The sequence below is a fragment of the Serinus canaria genome, chromosome 1 (genome assembly GCF_022539315.1).
Source record: "Serinus canaria isolate serCan28SL12 chromosome 1, serCan2020, whole genome shotgun sequence".
Classification (NCBI taxonomy): Eukaryota; Metazoa; Chordata; class Aves; order Passeriformes; family Fringillidae; genus Serinus; species Serinus canaria.
Window position 1 is genome coordinate 66,321,951 of NC_066313.1, and position 24,251 is coordinate 66,346,201.

Consider the following 24,251-nt stretch of genomic DNA (forward strand, 5'->3'; position numbering starts at 1 on the left):
AAGATTGATAGATTGATAGATCCATCACTGCCTGTCATAGATCCATCACTACCCAGAACCAGGAGTTCTGGCATGGCAGGAGGAAGGGCAAGGGGTTTTATGTCAATCACTGATGCTGCAGCAAAGATCTCAAGTACTCTGCAAGTTATACAGTTTATGGAATAGTGGGTCCAGGAAAAAACATTTGGATGTACGTTTTCTAACTGTACCTAAATTACCCTCTAGGTATCTCTGCCATTTTATTGTATCTTTTGTGATTCAGTGGGTTATAGATAGTGCAAGGACAAGTTTTTACACACTATTTTTACAGGCTTTTTTTCTATCCCACCTGACAGTAAAAAATAAATTACATGAGTTTTTCTGGATAGTCAGCAAAGATTCTTGCTCAACCAAACTACACCTGGATGAAAGTTCAGGTACTAATTTTTTTAAACCATCCCCTATCTGAAAAGCTAACATGCCCACTGTGACACAAGAAAAGGCTTTCAAGCAACTGCAAATTTTCCATGCTCCTTTGACACGGTGCCACTCAGATGTGCCTTCTCAAACACAATTACTGCTGGACTGAGGGCTTTTTCTATGATTTAATTTTTTTCCTACATACATCACATGACCAATGCTAAGCACATTGCTGTTTATTTTTTGAGGATGATAACTTCTAAACCACTTTGCAGCATCATAAAGTCTTGAGTCTGTTGGCCTACACTTACTAACATTTTGCAAACTGTAAAAATCACTTATGTATCCACATGACGGACTTGCTAACATGGATAGCAATTTTTTTCCATTTTTTTGCAAAGTTGATGAATTTCTTCAATCTCTTTCCCCAGCTGTATGCAAATAGACAAAAATAAAGATGACAGAAGATTAATAAAAGGAAAAAAAAAAAGAATGAAAAAATCATAACCAGGATTAGATGATTCCTACAATCATGTTATCAGGAAATAAGGCATTTTTCCTGAGTCAACTGCCACTGTTCCCTGAAGATAAGTCAAGCTGAAATCTGGAGTCTTGGCAGAAGGTGTATCATGGATTTTTAGCCTCCTGGAGAGAAGCTGTATTTCTGTCATTGTGATCTTCAGCACTTCACACTCAAACAGTGTTTCAAAAACTTAACTTTTAGATTATCAGCTCATTTATTACAACCTTGAACACCACATCTCCCCCTCAACCTTCTCTTTCTTATTCATCAGTGATAAACCAAATTATACTCTCCAATATCTTTGTATACTGGAGACAATGTAAATATTCAAACTTCTTTGAAAGTCTAATTAGTCTTTGTTATCGATGAAGATCATTAGAAAGAAACCCATCCTGATTTGCAAGATTCAGCTTGACGCTTTCAGTTTATAATAAACAGAAGGAATGGGAAGGGGGGAGGGAAGGGAAGGAAGTCTAAAGCGTTTGAAAGTCAGAGTGATTTGATAACAATCAAATAACAACCCCTTGCACAAGAGCTGTCATGGACAATTCTGTCTACATGGATCTATATGAACTAGCAGACCATAAGTTTAATTCACAGAGAGTATCTCTGGACACCCTAAGCACTGGAGCAACTTGAGCTCACTGAAATGATGCAATTTTGGATTTGTTCTTATAGTAAACCCATTCTAATGATTATTACAATTTAATATTAATTAAATAAGGAAAAAGCCCAAAGGAACCACGGCAGTTCAGAAAAGGAAACAGTATAAAAAAGTCAATTAGCATGAAATTAGCAACAGCCAGAGAGTCAAAATGTTTGCAAGACACACAGAATGAAGAATCCATGCTGTAACTTCAGGAAAGTGATTAATTGCTCAGATAATGCAGAGTAAACGTATAAATTTAACAAAAACAAATTGTTAGGTCTAGGATCTATGCAAAATATCTATGGCAGCTCAAGTGTGACAGTGTTGAACTTCTCACAAACATTTACCCTACCAATCAAAGCAGGCTTGGTGCCAAACAAATTGGAAGCATTAGCTGGGACATCAGCCTTGAAAAAACCACAAAAACTGCTCTGGGGAACTACATTTCATTTACTTGTTGTTTTGGTTTTGTTCTTTTTTTTTTTTTAATCATGCCAATTTGTACAAACTGGGATAAATAACAGAATACAGAAGCTATGGATATGTATGACATATTGGAGAAGAGTCTATACAGATTTTTTAAAACAGGGCATGCTCATGAATATATGAGTGTTTCTGAAGAAATCAATATGCTTTTGGTTAAGCTGATTCCTTTAACTGAGAAAATTTGGCTTTATAAGAAAACATAAAGTGAGACTAGAAAGAAAACAATGTGTTAGAAAATTCCATTTTTGTTATGGAGTGAGACAGGAAACAATGGGAGGTTTGGCCCGACTCTGTGGGGATAAGGCTACATAAATTAGGGCTTGTCAGCTGGGAAGAGAAGTATCTAAATTTTATATAGTCATGAATGACAAAGAAAAGCTGAATAGAGAATGATTAATCATTCTGTCTTTCTCAGAAAACCAGAACTAAGGGGCACCCAATCAAATTACTAAGCAGCAGATTTAAAGGAGATAATAAGAAGTAGTTTTTCTAACAATACATTATTAAATTGCAGCTCTAATTGCCACAGGGGGTTGTAGAGCCCTCATGTTTAAATGGCTTAAAAATGGGTCTCAGCAAATGGAATATTATTACACATTGGTTGCTATCAAAATTAAATGATCCAGATGTCCTGATTCAATGACTTCTGAAAGAGGGAAAATATCCCTCAATATTTTTCTTGTTTCTGAGATATTTTCCTTACAAAGCTACTATCAGCCCTTGCTAAATGGAGAATACTGGATAGGATGCACTTCTGCTGGTATGATAGCGGCTCTATTTTTATAAAACTACTTTCAGTAATTTTTCAGACTGCAACTGCATTTTAAAATAATCTCACAAGACTGGGAGTTTACTGTCCATGCTCTGACCTTATTGTCACCCATCTTTTGTATAGCCCAGACTGGATTACAGCAATTAATTCTTTACTGGCTTGCCTGAAAGGCAGATCCAGCCTGCAGCTATTGCAGCATAAAGCAACAAGCTTATTACCAGAAAAGAGCAGATGGGATTTGCGGACTTCCTGCTTCTTTGTTCTCTGTATCAACACCCTATTAGTGACTACACTGATTCAGAAATTCCTAACATAGGATGCAGTGTAAGTAGAATTCTATAGCAGATTTCTACTGATTTAGGGCATATAATTTCTCAAGTCCAGGAGTAACAGGTTTCATGGGCACATTAAGATGTTTGGGGTTGGTGTTAGACACATTTTATCAATGCCTTAAAAAAAGAATGGAACCATCAAGCCTTCAATGTGGTTTGTAAAGTGCTGATGAAGTTCTGGGTTTATCAAACTCCTCATCTATTGCTGGCATACTGAATGGACCTCATTAACAATTTATTAGTAATGTCAATACTGGGAGGAGAGTAATTTATGTTTAAAAACCCAAACAATTAGGTTAATGATTTAAATGACTAAGATGTTCAAATCATCTCTGCAGTATAAAAACTGACCAACCTGAAAACCATGGGACAGTGTATTCATAAAGATACATTTTACCTGCCAGCACTTCTCTGTGAAGCTATGTTCTTAGTGGAATGACGTGTTAGTGAAATTACAAGTACACTTAAAACAGAGCAACAAATACAACACACTGAAATGCATTTTTATCCTTTATTAAATCAAGGATAAAAATCAACTTGTATGGGAAAGGCCTGAAAAAGACAGTCTCACACTGACTGTGAGCATAGTAGCTGAAGTATGCAGAACTTCAAGCTTCTTTCTACCCACACTACTGGGTATTTCACTTAAGAAGTCCCAGTCGAGGAGGACCCAATCTCTGGATCGTTTTCTTGGTGATATGATGTCTGTGATCAATGCATCTGTCTGGAAAAGATGCGTTTGTACCCATGCTAGGGCACGACACTGAGTCCTAAGCTTTTTCTCTTTGGCAACTGAGTTCTGAAATGAATGCCTGCAAGCACCATTTGTGTAGGTGGCACAAACAGTAGAGGGCATTTGAAAATTTTCAACTGCTTGTACTCATAACTGAGGACAAACATTCCCATGGTGACTCCTAAGATCCTGTGCTATGATGCTACATGCTCTACCCTGCCTTCAAATGTGTCTCCAGATGCATCTCCAAACTAGTGTCTGCATCAAGATATTATCTGATGCAATATCCAGATCACACTGTCATATTCCTGTTATGATAACTGGAAATTTAAATCATAAAAACCCATTTAGTGGGTTTTTTTGCTGGTCCATTAAAAGACTTTGGGTCCTTGGTTCAAATTTTTTTTAAAAAAAATCTTCCATGTTGAATCTTTTTGCAGTATTTCACAGAATCATCAGGGTTGGAAGACACCTTCAAGATCACCTAGTCCAACCAACAACCTGGCACCACTATAACCACCCCTAAACCATATCCCAAACTGCCACATCCAGACACCTCTTGAATGCTTCCAGAGAGAGTGGCGGAACCACTAATGTAATAAGTTACGGGGGCAACTTATTGCAATGCCTAACTACTCTTTCAGTGAAAAAAAATGTTATGATATATAACTGAAGCTCTACTGCCTGATTGCACTGATATTATAATAAACTTCTTCTTGGCTTTTTTTTCATGGTACACTAGCGATGTATAATAAACTCAGTATTACATATGCTGCTAATTCACCTTTTTATATAATTTTGCAATCTTACTGGAGTAGCAATGCACATCTAAGAATTAAGGCTAGTACCATTATTAGGGATAACAAACAGAGATGCACATTTTGCCTGGGACTAAACACGTAGAAGCTCAATTCTCCTTTTACTTGTGGGAATAAAGGTTACAGCCATAGCTGTAGTAGAGCAAACTGGATTCTGTTACTCATTCTAATAAAACATTGCAGAACTGGGGCCAGATGGTTTTTACACTCAACATTTCCCCCTTCTTTCTTCCAAAGGGACAGAGAAGACACAACCAAAGTTTTGGGTTAAATGCTATCTGGTTGCAAAGTAGTACACTGAGGGCTACTGGGGAAATATTTACCCTCTCTCTCTTTACTCTGATAGAAATTATATCATCTGGAAGTCAATGCTTTGTACTTCACTCTAGCTTCCTTTCTAGTGATTCTCATAAGACTGGTTGTTATTATCTACACTGCAAGAGCGCTTCAAAGACTGAGAAACAATAGTGCTGTCGTCCTGTGCACATGCAGAAGAAAGCTTCCAGATTATAAACAAAAGAGACAAAATTGTGACAGGCCGGATGAATTCAAAGCTGACTTACGCCCTGAACAGAGAATCACTGTCTGTTCCTCCTTACACCAGAAACCTGAGACAGCAACAAAGCAGGGTGAAGGCAGCAGGGGCTGACAGTGCTACTGCTCTGCCTAAAGCTGATGTTCAAGAACTTGGTAGTGACTGACCAATAGCTATTTTTAGTGGGCAGCTGAGCAACTTACAACCCTTAGACCCACAGAATCATTTAGGCTGGCAAAGACATCAAAGATCACTGAGTCTGTTAACCCAGCACTGCCAACTCCTGGCTAAACCATCCCCAAGTGCCGCATCTACACATCTATCAAATACTCGCAGGATGGTGACCCCACCACTTCCCTGGGCACTCTGTTCTAATGCTCGATGACACTTTTGGTGAAGAAATATTTTATAATATCTAATCTTAACCTGCCCTGGGTTCATGAGATTTGCTCCTGATTTCATATCAGAGCCGTAGGTGACTTAGGACTGTGACTTAGAAGGCTGTCTCCTAAAGCTGCAGCCAGAGGAAATGAACTGAACGAGGATTGTGTGATGTCTGAGCTCTCCTGGGCAGCACTGAATCCCTGCTCACCTCCTAGGTGACACAAGGGACACAGGCAATGGCTTCTTACAGTGCTGGGCAATTTAAGACAACGCAAAACCACTACCGTAAGTGAACATCACTAATACCTCTCTCTCCCATAGGTTTGCAAGCTACAAGCCCACCTATGTACCTGGATTGTGTTAAGGAAGACATTTCAATACGAGGGCATCTTTCACCTCAGGAGCTCTCCTACACATAACCAAAACGTAGTTACGTCGTTTTCAGCAATGCTCGGTTCAGTCTTTGCTTCACCACCAACGCAACTTCAAAAACGTGTCGCTTTCCTCGCTTTGTGCCAAAACTCCCAGAATCAGCATGTTTCAGACCTACAAACGGCGGCTTTTGGCTGAATTAGCTCCTTTCAAGCCCAACAAAGCCTCTATTTGTGATTCCCATTCCCCTCACACTCTCAATCTGCATAATTACAACCCTGACACCACCAGGCTCTAATTACACGGCTCACGAGAGGCGCGGCACCCTGGGCCGGATCCAGCCCCGGGCGAGGCGGGGCGAGCCGCGCTGGGGTGTACTGGGGGGAAGGCACTTTTCTTTAAACACCCGCGGCTCCCCTCCGAGGTGGTCCCTGCCGCGCTTCCCCGGGGCTGGATGGCGGGGGCGCCGGGCGGCTCTTTGTTCCTGCCGAGTGCGTGTGCGCGGCGCTCGGGCTGCCGGAGTGGGAGGGGATCCCGCCCGCGCCGCCGTTAACGGGAGGCGCAGGAGCGGTGGAGCGGGGCCGGCCGGGCGGCACAGCGGCGCAGGGCCGGACCCCGGCGCTGCTAGTGGCGGTGCCCGGCGCTCCCGCCTCCCCCGGGGGCCGGGCGCTGCCCTCCGGCGGCGCGGCGGAGCAGGTGCCGGCGGCGGCAGCGGGCCGGCAGGATGGAGGCTGCCTTGCTGAAGCCGGCGATGATGGCGGAGGTGAAGGGAAGCGGCGCCGGCTCTGCCGTTAGCGCCGAGCTGGAGGTGAAGAAGCTGCAGGAGCTGGTGCGGAAGCTGGAGAAGCAGAACGAGCAGCTCCGGAGCCGCGCCGCCGCCGCCGCGGTGGCCACCGGCCCGCCCAGCCCGCACCTGCTGCTGGCCCCGCCGCCGGCCCCGGGCGGGCTGCGCCCCGCCAGCCCCCCCGCCGCGGGCCCGCCGTGCATGCCCAGCCCGGTGCCCACCCTGCTGTGCCCGCCGGAGCCCCTCGCCTACTTCAAGCCCTCGCCCGGGCCGCCGGCCGCTGGCGGCGGGCAGGAAGGCGGCGGCGGTACGGGGGCGGCGGCCACGGTGCTGGACGAGGTGGCCGTGCTGGAGCTGGAGGACGGCTGCGGAGAGGACGAGGATACATGGTACATGCGGCTCGGCCCTGCCCTGCTCCCCGGCCCGGTCCGGCTGTGCCCCCCGGCCGGGCCTCCCGCAGCGGTCTCCCGGCTCTGATTAGCATTAGCCCCCAAATCCACTTGATCTCCCCGCTTAGACTGAAATCTGCTTTTTTCTCTCCTTTTTTTCCCCCCTCCATCCCCTGCCGAGGGCAGGGCCCCGTATACGAGACGCAGCTCAGGTCGGGTCTTCAGGGCTCGGCTCGCCCGGGGCGTCGCGCCCTCCGTGGGGAGCCGAGCTCGTTTTCCACCCCGAGGAATATCGTTCAGATCTCAGCCTAGTTTCAGCCCCGTGTTTACATAAGGAATTAAAAATAGCGGAATTTCGTTCCGGGAAAGCCTTGATCTGAGCAGCGCTGCCTGCTCATCCTAAAACCTCTGCCAAATTGATTCCCATCTTCAGGGATTTGGGAGGGCTTTTGTCTTTTAGACGTTGATCTAAATTGTGTATCTTAACGCGCCCGTGTAGCTGCAAAAGGCACGGCAGAGTGCCTTTTGCAGCTACAGAGTAAATGGAATAAATCGGAAATGAATAGCGAATGAATAGGGCAAAAAATGAAATCGACCTGGACTGGTTAACGTGTGTAACCCGTAAAAAGAAACAGAAGGGGAGACTGCAAGGTAGACGTATAAGTAGATCAGTGAAGCTGGTGCCTCAAAACCTGTTTCAGCGGCGTGGGCGAACATCGCAGGGGCAGTGCTGGAATACTGTGTTTGCCGTGTTACCATGTGGAACGTCAGTGATCCTGAATTTGTTTTCAAGTGTCAATAACAATATATAGATTACCTTTATTTAAATAAGTTTTAGATTATTTGTCTAAGCTTCCATGCAGCTTTCCTTTTTATGAGGTTAGTTTTTGAATCAAGCTATAAGTTAATGTCAGATGAGAATAAAAATGTAGTATAAAGAAGCTGTGTTAAAATATCCTTAATTTCGGTCCTTAATTAAGATTAAATGTTCAAAATCTTAATATCAGAAGTGTTTCTGATTATTGTATGTGCTTCATGGTACACAATACTGTGTTTCTGAAAATGGCTTTTGAGAATCATGTACAAATTGTGTGGAAATTTTTGTCAGCATTGCTTCATTGTGTGTGTGGTTGGTCTGCAGAGCTGGTTTGGACTTGTCAGTCTAGACAAATCAAATTTTACATTGTTTCTAACTTCTGTCTTTCCTAGCATTAAGGAATATCACATTTGTTTGGTAATGTCTTGTTAAACAAAATGCTTTCCTTGTTTACATTTTACGGTGGTAGTCAGTCATGGTTGCATTATGTGCCATAGTGAAATTTCCAATTTGATTTCTTCCATGGGAGCAATCCTAGATTTGGGTGCTAAAATTTACCTATATGTCACACATGTATGTGTCCACAGGCAGAATTTCATGACAGCGATTTGTTAACTAATTTATTGCACTAGGAGTAGTTGTTGAGCTGTTGAATGTTTTTAGTTCAAGGATAAATCCCTGTCATTGTCCAAGAAAGGTCAGGTGTGTGATGCCAGTTGCTTGGGGCTTTTTTGTAATCTCAGTCTTTAAAGCAACTGCTACCTGGAAAGCCAAAGCCTTCAGTGCATATCCTAGTTTTTGATTAGTAATTTTAGGCCTTAATTACCCTTGGGATTTTGTGTTTTGCTTGCCTTTTTTTTGTTGTTGTTTTGTTTTTGACTGCAGTTACAAAAACCCCCAAAACCAGCCAACCTTGTTGAACAGCAGATAAGTCAAACTCCTTTGTATTGTACAGGAAGATCATCAGTCAGATGTTTAGCTTTTGAAGCACTTCTGCAGGTTACCAGGAAACCTGAAAGCTTTTCTGTCCATTGCGTTTTTGTTTTCCCAGTATCATTTTTCAAACGTGTGGTCAGGCACTGGAGGAAGTCTGGGGAAGTAAGTCCTCTCCTCAGAGCAATTCAGTAGTTGATCTCTGCTGGGATTGCTAAGAGAGAGCGAGATAGCAATCGTAGTGAGGATATTTGTTCCTTGAGAGCTGGATAGACAGTGCTGATTGACTTCAAAGGCAAAGAACTTCATGGAGCAGACACTGGTGAAGGAGTGTTCTGGTGTGACATGGGTAGCTCTTGAGTCAAAATTGTGAAAGTGAAAGGCTGCTGCTACCTGTCAGTAACCCCTTGAGGGGCAAAATCCTGTTTAGTTTTTGGTCTTGCCTTTCACTCTCCCTTTGTACAGGCCAGATCCCTTTATGGTGTGTTAAGTGTTTTTCTGGTGCCTTGAGAATCTGGCTCTGGGTGTCCCTAGCCCCATGTCTCAGAAGTGGTCAGGCCAGGGAGCTGTGAGTTGGAGTCTCGTCCAGCAGACAAGAATAGTTTGCTCCCTGGAAGATTTGCACTGTCCCAGGTGAGTTGGCATCTGCTGTGCCTGCTAATCTGCCAGGGCGACAGCAGCAACCCAGATCTCAGCCTCAAGAATTCTCCCATGAAATCTGCTTTGAAACCTGCTTTCCTGATGTGCAGCTGATCAGTTGCCAACTCTTGTCTGAGAATAATGCATGTGTGCAACCTTTTTTTGCATATGTGCTTTTTTTTTTCTTTTCTCCTGGTGTTGAATGTTGAAAATAGATTTTTAGTGTTTCTCATTGAATGTTTTTTAATCATTACAAATATGACTTGAAAAACATCTGGTTCATCTGTGTGAAGATAAAATCAGATGCTGAAATTGTCTAAATCTCCAGTGAGTATGAGTGTAGGGAAAAGCAAGAGCACCTTTGGTGTGTGTACAGCACATAATATATTTGAACTTGGGGCAGTGCTGAAATTCAGACAATGGTAGTGATTAGATAGGAGATTTCAATGTGAAATCTACTTGAACTTTGTTTGGACATGCCAGAGCTGAAGAGTTGATATTTTTCCACCTATTTTTCTGAGGAGGGAAGAAGAAAAACTAATGTAAACTATTCTACTTCAGGATATATTTATTTTTATTAGATATCCTGTAGCAGGGCTTTGGATGGTATAAATTATTAGTGATCTAATAGGAAAGTGAGCATACAAAAGCAAACTTTGCAGTATTGCATATCTTGCTGATACTTCTGTGTGTTTTGGTTAAGGTTGTACGTCTTGCCCACCAAGACTCGCACTCCTCAAGAGAAATCACTGAGTCCTCTGCAGTGGTGTAGACGTGTTCTGGATCATCCAACTCCTGAGATAGAAGCTGCAAAACGTTCCCTATGCTTTAGATTGGAGCAAGGTAATCTTACTGTGTTAATTTCTTTATTAGGAGGTTGGCATTTTTGATCTGGTGTTCTTCTCCTCTTTGGTGTTTGCACAGTTTAGCAGCCTTTACACATGGATGATGTGGAGTTTCTTCATATGCCTCTTTGCATATGCCAGTCTTCCTTCATTACATAATGCTAACAAATGATTAAATTTTCCATTTCTGATCATGCAGTTTGTAAAGTATTTGCCTTCTTTGTTACCCATTTTTCTCCTGCACAACTTATTCTAACTTGTCAATTTTCAGCCAGGGCTTAAAATAGAGGACCTCCTGGCAAGGAAATATTGATGCTAACTTTACTATTGGTTAATCTATTGAGGTTTGAAAAAGGGTGCTTTTCCTTTTTTCAAAGTCAGAATTATCATGAGGCTATAAATCTTTAAAGGTATATTTGTCAATGTATGATGTAGTGTTAGAACTTTGCTAAGTTTATCACCCACCAAGAAGAGCTGTAAGATGACTGTGGTGCTGTTTTGTTGGCCTCTCGGTAATCTCAGGTACTGGAATCTCTCTGATGGCTGATCGGTGCTGGTGAACTTGTGGAGTTCTCTATGTGCTCTAACTTTTGTTTTAAATAAATATTAGGCAGCACTTTTCTTATTTTCTTACCATCTGGGGTTTCATTAAGATTGTATTAAGTGTTGTTGAAGAAAGCGGTTAAGGGAGGATATTAAGGTTTGTAACTCACTAGGAAAGAAGTGGAAAATGAACAATACATGAACATGACAGAAGGAATAAAGTTAATGACAGCATGAACATGTGGCTGTATAAGTTAGCTACAGCCATCATTAAGAGAGATTGAGCATGTTCCTGTATGCTTTGGAGGATGTGGGTAGCTGGATAAGTCTTATCCAAAATCAAGTGTTTAAGTGAATCAGGCTCTGAAGGCATCAGCCTCTTTGCATTGATTATAAAAGATGCTAGAATGATTATTGATCTGGAAATATTTAGTTGAGCCTATTTGCCTCAAGTTACGTGGGCCAAACTGTGGTTCCTATATTGGTATTCATCCCATCTAGTTTTAGGGTGGACTTTGGCTTGTTAATTGGGTATCTGAGTTCAGCGGTCTGTAGGGTGAGCTCAATGTCATGTTTGACTATGAATGGAAGATTTGTGTGTAGAGTCAGAGGAGTCTGGGGAGCTGCTCAAGTGACAAGATTTAGGTGTTTATTGTACAATGAATTTAGTAGCTCTCTCAAGTCCGCTGACAGTAGTGGGCGCTTGTCACTCAACCCCACATGCATCTGTGTGGGGCTGGGCATCCAGCAATGGGGTGCAGTCTGGTGTAGATTGCCCTACATAGGTAACTAGTGCCCTTTGAGATGGCCTGTTACCCTGTCTTCTGTTCAGGACAGATGCAGACCTTCCAAAGGTCCTGTGCTTTTACTGTCCTTTAATGACACCTTGGCCTCCCTAAGGGCCTCTCAGGTCAGCAGGCACATCCAGGTATGGACAATTGAGTCAAGCCTGTAATGTCAGTGTAGAGACAAGCAAGAGGACTCCATGACCTTTTTTTTTTTTTTTTTTTCCCTTAAAGGATTTATTTAATTGAATAGGCAATAAAGGTTTCAAATGAAAATCACTCTATGCTTATCAGTTCAGTCTCTCTCTCTGCAGAAGTCACAGCAAATGGCATATGTCACCTAGTTATGTTGACAATGAGTTACTCTGATCCATATGTTCTGCTCATGGAAATTGGCTCATGAATTTCCTGAGCTCTGTAAAAAGTTTCTGAGAAATTATATGCCATAAATAAAACCTATTATGGGAGCAGTATGTTCAAGGAGTGAATAGACTTGTATTTATACTGCAGCAATTCTTTGGTAGAATTGCTTTAATTAATAATTCAGTTAAGACTTGATTAACACTAGTATTTCTAAATATTTTCTTTTAGCACCTGTACCTTTGTAAATAATACATAATAAGCAAACATCATCCTTCTTACTCTTAAATTTTTAGAAGTTGATTTCACTATATTTATTTATTCCTTAGTTTTTCAACCAGAAGTGAGACTTTTGTAAGAATCTGATAATTTGGTTTTTGAAGTACAGCGAACTTTCTGTAACTTGACTTCCCCATATTTTGCTTTGCAGGGCAGTCAATCAGTATTATACATGTATAAATATGTACACATAATCCATCCTGGTTTTATAAGTGACTCACTAAGTATGGCATTCTTCTTTCTGGGACTAAAGTTTCAAACTTTGTACTTTTAAGTTTAATGCTGTTTTCCCCTTTTAGCCATATGCCTTGCAAGGGCATTTTCAAGGTATTTTGAAATCTACTTGTGCCTCTTCTGCTTGGCTCGGAATCAATGGTTAACACTGAAATACTTGAGAACTATTAAATGTCTAGTCAGAAAACATTTATAGTGTAGCAGGGTGTGATTTCTGAAGTGGCTTATTGGTAGAATTCGCTTAGCGCATGGTGCGTTAGCCAAAAATTAAACCAGTTTAGTTGTTACAGCTCTTTAGGCACCATAGTGCACATAGTAATAAAAAGCTATAAAAACTGATTTTTGACTGCAAAGTCAGCATATCTGAATAAGTTCATGCAGGGAGAAGAGCTGTGAGCCTAATTTTTTTTTTTTTTAAATTGACAGTATTGTTTTTGAGCTGTAACTAATTCTGATTTTCTTATTAAGATTTTTAATCCTGCCGTCATTTACTCCTGCTCCTGTGAATTTTTCTTACTGCATTACATCATGATTTTAATAAAAGTTTTCATCTGTTTTTTGAAATATCCCAGCATTAGGATACAAGGCTAAAAGTCTTGTGGGAGACTTCTGCCAGAGCAGTCCAAGGCAGTGAAATAGTCTAACAGCTACTTGGTCTTTCAGGCCAGAAAATCATTTGAATGGTGGTATTTTCTTTTCACTTTGCTGTGCTCACCAGCCTGTTTCTTTTCTAGTGAAAATGACTGTTTTGAGTATTTCAGGGTGGAAGTTAAGAATTAATTTTGGCATAAATCCTTAAGGTTTGTTATAAGCAAAGAGGTGGTCTCCAGCAGGTGGTTCTTCTGTGAGCTACTCTGAGAACTTGGGCAAGCTTCTCAGCATTCCTCTGGTCTACCACTAAGTAGGTAAAGCTTTTATAATGTTTATAATGAACTAGGCTTATTACAAACCCTGTTTCTGTGGATTAAGCATGCTAACTTTAAGGAGGATGAAAGTTTAATGTAACCTCCTATGATAGGATCTTTGCTTGGAATTGTGCCTGTTTTCCATGAGCAGTTACAGTGTTAACATTTGTTTGTTTCAGTTGTTTTATCTCTGTGGGCTGGACTGGATCACATCTTTCTTCTTATTCTTTGTCAGTTATCTTTCTGGTTTGTTATGCTTACAGCAGTTCTTTCTATATTGTAGTGTCAATTAGCGTGCAGTTTGGATTTTAGTCTTGCTGTCTTATTTTATTTTTTTAGGTTAATTGATGTGAACAGGGCCACCTAACAGTCTTACTGGTGTAGTAGAGCCTCTTCTGTGTTTTCTTTGCAGTAGTTGAAGATGTTGGAATGTGCATTAGTTCAGTGAGCAGAGAGGTGTGACATATAAACTTCCTAGCTGATGCAGATGGGTATAACCCCTCTGAAGGTGATGAGATGGTGGTGACTGACAGTGTGGCTGAAGATACCCTGCCTAACTTCACTTCTGAAAAAGCTCTGAAGCAGGCAGGTGGATAAACTGAGGACTTCAGAGGCTTAGCAAGGAGTCAGTCTGTAGGAGCTCAGCTTTTATGCAGGGCCTCAAAGTGTAACTCTTCCAATTCAGCCTTCTGAATAGGAAACTCTTCTTTATTGGGGAATATGAAATATTGGCTTGATTCAGAATTTGGCTTAGATGAGTTCTTATTCAGAAACACCATTTCAGATGTTTAAGAATAGTAGGCAGCTGAAGCCTGTAGGTGTTGCAGTTAGCTGCAGTAGTTTATAGTTTAAAGAGGTAAACTCTGTTTTCTTTCTTAAATTATTATTGTGCTTCAGAATGGATGCTGTTATGTCATCTGTGGATGACAAGATTTGTTGTGAAACAGATCCATTGCAGTTTCTCTCCTTTGCTTGAGATTCCACAAAACAAAGATTCTCATTAGTGGAATTTTATTTGTTATTGTGCTGTAGCCCAGTGATACATACTTGTTAAGGTTGATATCCAAACATACAACATACCCAGAAGAAAACCCATGAGGATACCAAACAAAATCATTAATTTTGATAGTACTGTGTTCTTTTTACTATTAAAAAAAAATCTGGTAGGTTATAGCAGGTAGGGCAGCTATAACCCCAGGCAGAAGGTTTTACCTGGATGTGTAACTTGTGGCTTATGCAGGAAGAGGCAATGTTCTCTCTCCTTATCTTGGCAGTGTTCTCTCCCCTTATCCTTACTCTCTTCCACTTTCCATGGGTTCATAGTGAAATAATGAGCCTTCAAGATATGGAATACACTTCAGCTGTTAAAAACCACTGTCATAGGGAATTTTTATGCTGTAGTTTATTAACACCAGAAACAAACAGAAGATATGTCGGGGAAAAAAAGTGACCAAACAAAAGTTTTTATCTTGTATGCTTGAGGTGTATTCAGTTATGAAACAAGGGCAAGGTGGATTTTGGGTGGTTTTTTTTTTCCTAAGGTAGATTTTTTTAGGTTTAATTTTATTTGCTGTTCATTGATGGATCAGATATGTATGTTGTGATACTTAACTGGTTTAATAAAATTTCATGTAGCTTTCTTGATCATATAAAATGCAGGTTAGTTCTATGTAAAATGCTTTTGAGGCAGGAAGTAATAATGTATAGAAGCTTACAGATGATTGTTGTTTCCATCATAAATAAAGTGTTTAAAGCTCTGGAAAGAATGAAGTTTTGGTTTCTTTTTGTGTATGTTTCTGATTGTAAAAAATAATGAGCAGCCATAGCTCTTATGCACATCTTAGCACCTTTTGAGGAATGTGACATCTTGGAAGTCAGTCTGTGTAGGCATCTTCTGCTGCAGTACAAACTTAGTGCTTGGAGTGCACCTATACGCACACATCACTTACTTTGTAATAGATTTTATTTATTTGAAGTAGTTTCTGTAACAGCTGCATGATTCCAAGCACTTCTTAGAGGTTTTGCAAATGCTGATTTCTCTGGATCTTGTGGCACAGCTGCTGAGGATTTGTGTATTTCAGTTTGGAAAAACTCAGGTTTGATACTTGACTTGCATTTCAAGCAGAATATTTCTCTCTGTCCCTGTAACATTGCTGCTCTGCAAGTACTTGAAGATGGAAGCATTTGGTTTAAAACCCTTCTGGCAACAAGTGTGTATAAGATCAGGCACTTAACTTTTCTTTTAACTTCAGAGATATCTCTTGCCTTTTTACTACAGCACTTAAATATGATTTCTACTTTTTATTAAATTACAACATACATACCATTTAAGAGTTTAATTTTATATTTAGGGATTGATTGATGTGCAGCTCATAATTATTTGCTTAGAATAGAGTTCTGGTTATTTTACTTGCAAGGAGAAGCTGAATTTTGGTGTCTGTAAAGGTAGAGACATGGTGTTGGATCATGCCTCAGGTGAGAAGACACCCATCCCATTTTAGTGTGTGGGTTTTTTTAATCCGTGCTGACTACTGAGCTGGGATTATCATCTCATCATGAGTGGTTAAACAGCTAGAAACACTGTTAAAATTCATGTGAGGATTTCAGTAGGCTTATTCTTATTTAAAATAATTTATACACACAATGTAAGTTCAAAGCCTGTAATGCAGTGTGTGTCTAAAAGCAATAGAAGTCAGATCAACATTGCTTTATGCTTAAAGTACAGGCACATGTAGTGTTCCCTAGCAGAGTACTAGTCCTTGGGTTGGCTTCTGAAGTGTACAACTACTTTCCTAAATAGAAATTAAAAAGAAACCTAGGTTTTAATAATTGACTTGAGGGCATTTGGAAGCCTATGCTCTGGAGATATTTTTTCTATTGAAATGAGGATCTTTTCAAAACTGGACTGTTGTGGTTGCTGTCATTTCATTATTGCTTCTGATAGTCTTATGTGCTCATTTACTCACTGTTAGTCCCCACATTATTGTTGCAGCTGTTCTCTTTATGTTGTCTTTCTTTCACAATCTGGTTTTTTTCATGTCTGCAGAAGAGAGCTGGGAGTAACATTTCAGAAGGCAGACAAGTGTGATAGTGGTAGCACTGCTTCTTTACTAAAAGGTTTATTTCTGTATTTCCACTTTGGCTGTTTGCTCTACTTAGCCAACCCTGTGTGCCCCTCTAATGCAGAGGGGGGACATTGCACTTCTTGCATTGTGACTTGGAACAAGTCTCCTACTTCTCCTGCTATTTGGAAAGAAAGCTCCTTTGTATTCACTTGTCTGTTCCCATTAGGTAGTACCAAGTACCAGTGTTGATTTTGCTGCCTGCCTTGTATTAATTCAGGGTGAGTAGACTTGTACCTTGAAGTGTGCAATTCTAAAATGGTTACTCAGAGAGTTAGAGGTGAATAACTTGGAAGATATCCTCATGCAGTCAGATAAATTCCTCTGTAAATGTTGATGAATTTTGTCCTCTGCTGCATAGGAGAGATCAGTTGCTCTTTCTTAGTTTTGTCTGTAGATGATGGAGGACAGATTGTTTCTGAGTTAAGTACAGTAAGGATTTGTAAGAGCCCTTTTTGATACTAAATGTTACGCATAATTTCACTGACCCTTAAGTCATTTAAGCTAGATGCTTGGGAGAAACTCGGTCCACTGATGCTGAAGAAGCCGAAGGACAGTCCACCTGGCTGTTTTTAAGCAGTTGGGTGAACTGAGTCTGGAGATAGTAATTTCTCTCTACTAATTAGAAAAAAACCTTGGAGTACTTAGCATCAGAAGGATTTGGATTTTTAACAAGTTTTGAATTTTGCATTCTGCAACATTCTGCATTTGCAACAATAGCCCTGGTGCCTTTCATGCAGAGAGAGTTTCTCATGGTCTCCTATTTCTTCAATCATGGTATTTCTGACCTTGTTTGTAATAATTTGTTTAGAGGCTAAGCTCATTCTCCAAAATGAGGACACAGGATGCTTGTGGATTTTTTTGTGTTTTCACATACCAGTAGCTATCTGTATCCTTCTATGAAGGGCACAAAAGTTTTGTTTTGCATTCCAGTCACTGATGAAATGGTGTAAATTCTATTGTTTTGTCTGCCAGTCCTAGTTTAGATGCATGGGATATTGTTTTGTGTTGTATCTGTATTACAGAGGGACATCTGTGTGATTGAATCTTTCTTGGACATACATTTTGTGTCTCAAATTTCCATCTCCAGACATGGAGCTTTTCCTCTTGTGTCTGGCTGTAAGGACCTTGTTGTTGGGTCTTGGGTATTTATGTGAATTCTTAGAACATGTAATGGTCCAGGTTTGTTCCACCTAATTTTAGGTTTATGTCTAGTAAATATATAGTTTAAGGTTCAGTTACTTTGACTGTGATCCACTGATCTTAGGGAGGGTGCCAAGAATAATCTGACACTCTTTTGCGTCCTTGTCATATCTAGGTGGGCAGATGGGTATGATACAGGATCTGCACAACAGCCTTACTGAACTAGACCAGCTGGAGCTCCAAAATGTCATTACATTCTGGTTTTCGATGACTGAATCATGCCCTTTCTGTTTTATGCTGAAGGATTGGTTCTGCTCTAGACTGTAGGTGTTAAAGTGAGGCTGTCTACAAGTAGGCCCTTCTGTGTATATATGCATTTTTATGTCTTTTCTATTTAGATTTGCTTTTTACATATAAGAAAATACAATATGCACTTTATATTGATGCTGTCATTTCATAGAAAAATTATCAGCACACAAGAAAGTAAGTGCAAGATCACTCATGTGGTGAAAGTATGTCACTGCAAGTTGACTTTAAGTAGTATTAGCTGCTTGTTACTTGATTTAAAATCACTTGAAAATTATGTAAAGATTTGTGTTAGAATTTAAAGTGAGCTCTTAGGGCTAGGGGCTCTAATTTGTTTTATTCTTTAGGAGTGGCTCATATAATGAAATTCCAGTTTCATTGGGCTCAAGGTCCTACTCCAGTGTAGAGTTAATAAAAGAGTAGGATTGAGTATAGGTCTTCAGAATTTGTGTCTGACTAGTACCATATATTTTAAAATTATTTTCTTTTATTTTAGACTTATTTGGCACTTGATGTATTTGTGACTTTTGTCTTTGGGCAGTTTTTTCTTCATAACATGTCCTTGCAGGCCAGGGTTTCGTGGCCTGCTGTTACGTGGGTGATAGCAACTGAGTCATCTGTTGTGTTGTTGCCTACAGGTATAGAAGAGTTGGCTCAGCATCCTGGTGTCTTTTCTTCCTAAAAGTCCACCATGCCCTTCAAGCAGCTTTGTGAAATGCTAGCAAACCTTTTCCATGGTCTTTGTTCCTCCTTCCTAACTCATAGGAAAGGCAGGATATAGAGTGATTTGCAGGCCAGCATGAAACAGGGCAGGGTGGAGTGGTAGAATCTTGGCTTCAGCAGGTTCCTCCATAGTGTTAGCAGTTTTCTGTTTTGTCATTTCTGCTTATGTGTTGTAGTTGTATAGCAAGTATTCAGACTGCCTCATGGTTGTTTCTTACTCTCTTTTGAAGCACTGGGTGTGAAATACTTCACTGTAGTCCCAAATGGATCTCTATTTTTTTGCATTATAAATCATCTCAATTTGTAAGTAGGCACATACGTTTTTATTGTGTTGGACATAGTCCAAAAATATTTACCTGTTTCTGGTTTATGTGGATGCTGATAAATCTGAAATAATTATTTGGAAGAATTAAATGATTCTTTATAGGGAAGCTTGAAGAAACAGCTCCAACTATATTGTCCAAGCCCATTTCTGCTTATTGTGGACATGACAGGTTCTGGTGGTGGAAGCATGTAAAAGATGCTGCAGAGAACCTTTTATCCTGAACAGTAACACAGGGGCTGAAGGATGCTGCAGCAGTGTAATAGTTGTACTGATGGTGCTTCTGCAGTTTGTGTGCTTTTTACTCCTGTTGGTGTTCCATGCTCATGCCTTCCCTGTTGTACCATGTTCTTGGGTGATATTATACTCCTCTCTCCTCAGCTTATACCTGTGTTGCTTGTTAGTGAGGAGCAAAGAACGCCTCTGTTAAATGCTTGGGCAGGTCTTGGTGCAGTGTACATCTGGAAGGTACTCTCAAGGCAAAGTTTACCTAAGGAGTCTCCCTTGAGATACCTGAAATCCCCCCAGGGAACCTGAAATGTGGGAATGTGCTCTGAGTTAGTGTCAGGAGACATTGGTCTTTCTTGAGGGAACCTGAAGAGGCTGGTCTGCTTAGCTTCAAAGTTGTTGCAGAAGCCCTAACTCCCATGACAGTAATGATAAGGGTATTTTATGTCACTTTACCCATTTTCCTGGTAGCAGTTTTTTGGTTAGTGCGTCTTAATTTGACTCAAGGTTGGTGTTGAACCTTAATCTATATGAGAATACATATTCTGAAGATGTTATTATATTTAACAGTCAGTTAAACCTCTAGTAGAACTTTATTAATCACAAGCTGTCACAAATTTTTTTCCTATGTGGTGTTTTAGAAGTATGAAAAATCTGTTTCCCAGTAGCTTTTTTTTAAAGTGTTTTGTGTCTTTTCTCTGCTATTTGGTAATAGTGTTAACAGTTTCTCATGATAATCACATAACTGTGACACCTGCTATTTTTATCCAAAAGCCACAGGGTTCCTGGAGGGTAACTGCTGCTTTTGACCTCGATTTGAGCCTAAGATTTAGCTTTTTCAGTCTGCCTCAATATAGACAGCAGATATACTTGAGCAAAGAAGGGAGTGTGGCATCTTGGAAAAGTATTGAAGTCAGAAACTGCAAATTGAGCTCTCTGGCAAATGCCTCCTGCCAGAAATTTTGACCTATGAATACAGATGGCAAGCAGATACGGTTTTAGGTGGAGCTGTATTGTTTGTATTGGTGCTGCTGGAATACAGAGGAATTTCAGGACTAAACAGTAATGATAGGACAAGTGCAATTTATGATTAATCTTGGACTAATTGGACTAATTTTTTTCTGTCTTTTCATCCATTATAAATGATCAAGAGAGTTATATCCCAATAGACACATATATTTCAATTATACCTGGTATATAACACAGATACTGTTAGGAGAAGAATGGGAAATTGTCCTTCTTTGAGTCTGTTTTTGACAGAATGGATCTCTCACCCTTTATTCTTCTCTGTTTTGCCGATGGTATGGCAACAAAGAAAGAATTACCTAAGCTACCAGAAAATTTAAATTTAGGAAATGTAATTATACATTTTTAACTGTGTTTTTCCTCCAGCAACTTGTTCAGAGCTAAAATACTCTTTGATTTAAATTCTTGCTATTTTATCTGATTAGCAGTATAGCACATGTCCACTTAGGAGAAGTGTTGCACATCCTGTGTGGAGATGAAGTTCTCTTCTATTAACTGAGTTACTGTCTCTGAAGAGTCCACTAAAACAGTTCATAATAGCATTTTTTAATACTAGTGTAGTGTATAGACTAAATGAATGGTACATTTTTAGGATGAGAGTACCTTGTGTAGTAGCTGAGCTCTGATCTGCAAGGGGAGTTAACTAATACCTGTTCTTTAAATCACACAGAGAAGCCTTGCTCCTTTATCCTAGAGGAATCCCCTAAGCGTGGACTTACAGAGTGAAAGGGCAGAGGCACCCTTCATCTTCGTTCACTTTGTCAATAGCAGTTGAGCTCTTCTTGAAATACATTCAATGTTTTCTCAAAATAAAAATTTTTATACTGTGATTGAATGTTTGTCCTGATTATTGCATAGTGGTGATTTGATCTTACTTAGTTTGGTACTGTTATGTTTGTCTTCTTCTATCCCTTATTCAACTTGGAAGATGGAAGCTGCAGAAGGGCAGTCTGTCCAGTAGAGTTCTCTGGGATTGCTGTGATTGCAATGACTCAGCACCAACCAATACAAAGAATTGAAATTACAAAGCAGCTCTTACTTTCTAAGGACTGAGAGCATTTCTAAAAGAGTGGATGAATTGCTATCAGGGGGGTTTTAAAACTGCTATTGGCTGATTGAAGTGGGGATGTCTAACATACAGTTTTAAAAGAGTGAGGAGATTTATTTCTGCACCAAAGAAAGCCTGATTAGTCTAAGCGGTCCTGAAAACAGGCCTCCTTCTCAGGCTGTAGTTAAGAAAATACAGTAAGACTGATAATTTTTTTGCTATACAGAAAGTAGCTTGCTAATGAGAGAAAAGCTTCTCATGTTCTTACTAGCCTTGAAGGGTACAGAGCATATCCAGGCACACAGAAGACCTCACGTGTTCTTGTTGTGTTACCAAAACATAAGTACCTAACAGGAGGCTGTAAGAGTTGATCCCATCAGTGCATACAGCCTGTCTATACCCTGCAGAGCATGCCAGGCAGCCTAGCTCCAATATATCTACACAGCTCAGTGCTGCACAGATAATGCACATTGGTATAGCTGTCACTGGCATCCAACATGAATGAATGTCATGATAGCTCCTATATTTCAGCTTTCAGGTTTCTGGTTACCATGTGTGTCTCTCTGTGCATTAAACATGCTGTAAGTGCTTTCAAGATAAGGTTCATACTGCTTTATTTAAGCCATCTTAAACTTCAGGCTTGAAATCAGTTATTAGTTGAAAAAAAAAGGGACATCTTCAGAGCATGAGATGTGTCTTCCTCCAGTGACAGAGAGTAGCATCATTGCTTAGGTAGGACTGGAGGTCACCTTTGAATACTGTACACTAGTTGAGTTGGATAAAGATCACAGTTTCTTAAAGATGCAGGATATGCTGCATTTTGCCAAATGTTCTACTCTGTAACTCAGACTGAAATTCTGATTGGTTTCCATATGGTAACTCTCATAAGAATTTTTAATCATCAAACAATATTAATTTCCAGCTTTTACTTACCCTGTGGTATACTGGAATTAGATCTGTTGAAAACAAGCTTTCTAGAACTTCAAGACTAACCTGAGACAAGAATCAAGCGTCTCCAGTTTTGTGGTACAAAGGAAGGTAATTAAATAAATACCACTTAAAAAATCTTCCGTGATTATGTTTAAAGTACTCTAGATAGAAGTAGTAGAAAACTTAAAATAGTAAAAATGTAGTGAGAAAAACACTGTGTTGATCCAAAGCCTACTGAAGTCACTGGAAGTCTTAAATTTACCTGGGGTTTATGCATTATCTTTATGTTCCTTCAGGTATTTGCCAATGAATTGTATGCTTTTGGGGATGAGTGTCAAATAACTTTGAGAGGAGTCTTCTGCTTTTTATTTGAGGTTAAAAATGTGATGAGATGAGATTCCACATACATTGTTTCCTACATGACTGAAAAAAAAAGTAATTTTATGCTCTTGATTTGACTGGCAGTGATCAGTACAAATTATTTCAAACTCTGGAGTTTGATGCCCTATATTTAGAGATTTTACTACAGGGGCACTTTTGCAAAACTTGCATAGGTAATGTGGTGGTTCCGACTCATAGAGCCGAACTACATGTGGTATTCTTGCCATTTGTACAAGGGTTGGGAAGGTCAGGTCTGTGCTAAAGATGTGAATGCAGTATAGTTTTGTTCATCAAGAATGTGAAAAGATGTACATCCATGACCTGTTGTGGCCAAAGTCCTTGGTACGTACATATGTTTGTTCTGGGAAGTTTTCCTTGTATTGATATAGCCTGTCTAGTTCATGGCAATGCTTGTTTTATAAAGAGGAACTTTGCTCAGTGGTGTAAGAGTCACTTACAGATATTATTCTACTGTATTGGCAAAATGCCCTTTCACCAACAGGCTTACTTGGTTTTAATATTAAGGAATCCAAAACAATTGAGTGGGTGTGTGGAGTAGACAGGTTAGGGGAAACAAGTATCTTCTAGCTGCAAGGCAGATGGCCAAGAAAAGCATCATTGTCATAAGTAGTAATACAGTGAGTTATCTGACAGAGAACTATCCAAAAATGAATTTACCAGCTTCTACTGCAACTGAAAAAATTGTCACTTCAGCCACCATGATGGTACGAGGGTGGGTGAAGCCCTCTGAAGAGGGGGCTTGAAACTGCTTCTTCTTCTTCTTGGATGGTGAGGCAAACTCCTCATATCAGGATAACCACAAGGGACAGAGCTGACAGGCTGGGGAGGAAGAGGACATCTAATAAAAGTCACATAATCAGTGTATCCACCAGATGTATTGGGAGCTTGAAAATCTGCTTCTGAGTGACAAATAAGCATGTCCAAAGAAGCAGCAGGCCATATTCCTCTCAGTCAACTTCACTACTGGATAAGTTTTAGAATGAAGGGCTTATTTAAGTGCACAGATTTATGATCATGGGCCTATATTAGAAGCAACACCCACTCCAACATACATTATTAATTGTATATGTAATACTAGGTTTCTTCATTGATCCAGAATCTTTGCTATCAAGAGTTGTAAGTTAGAGGGCTCAGCCTGCCCCCTGGGATTGTGCCCAGGGAGGGTTGTAGAGCTACAGCTCTCCTGTTCCTTTCTGTTAAGTGGTTTGCAGTCTTGCAAAATAACAGCTCTGGTAACTCTTTTCCATCTCAAAGTGGAAGTAATTTGTCTTTTTTTTTTTTTTTTTTAATAAATATCTTGATCAGGGCCTGGCTTTAGATGGTAAACTTTTTGTTTCTTTACACCAGACCTGAAAATTAGTGACAAACCCTACAAGCAACATGATTTCTGGTGAGGTTGCCAAAATTGTGCCTCTTTCCTTTGTGAGGATATATCATTGATCCAGTTACAGTCAAGGCACCCCTGTCAATTCTGGGTAATGGCCA

General features: G+C 40.2%; 1 protein-coding gene across 1 annotated transcript in view; it reads left to right on the forward strand.

The window, feature by feature from the left end:
- The first annotated feature begins 6,727 nt into the window (after window positions 1–6,727).
- The window catches only part of SLAIN1 (SLAIN motif family member 1), a 49,352-nt gene continuing 31,828 nt past the window's right edge, over window positions 6,728–24,251 (forward strand). Inside the window, exons 1-2 of the mRNA XM_050972446.1 lie at window positions 6,728–7,176; window positions 10,269–10,408. Of these exons, the coding sequence (XP_050828403.1) occupies window positions 6,728–7,176; window positions 10,269–10,408 (589 nt within the window). The remainder of the gene's footprint in view (window positions 7,177–10,268; window positions 10,409–24,251) is intronic.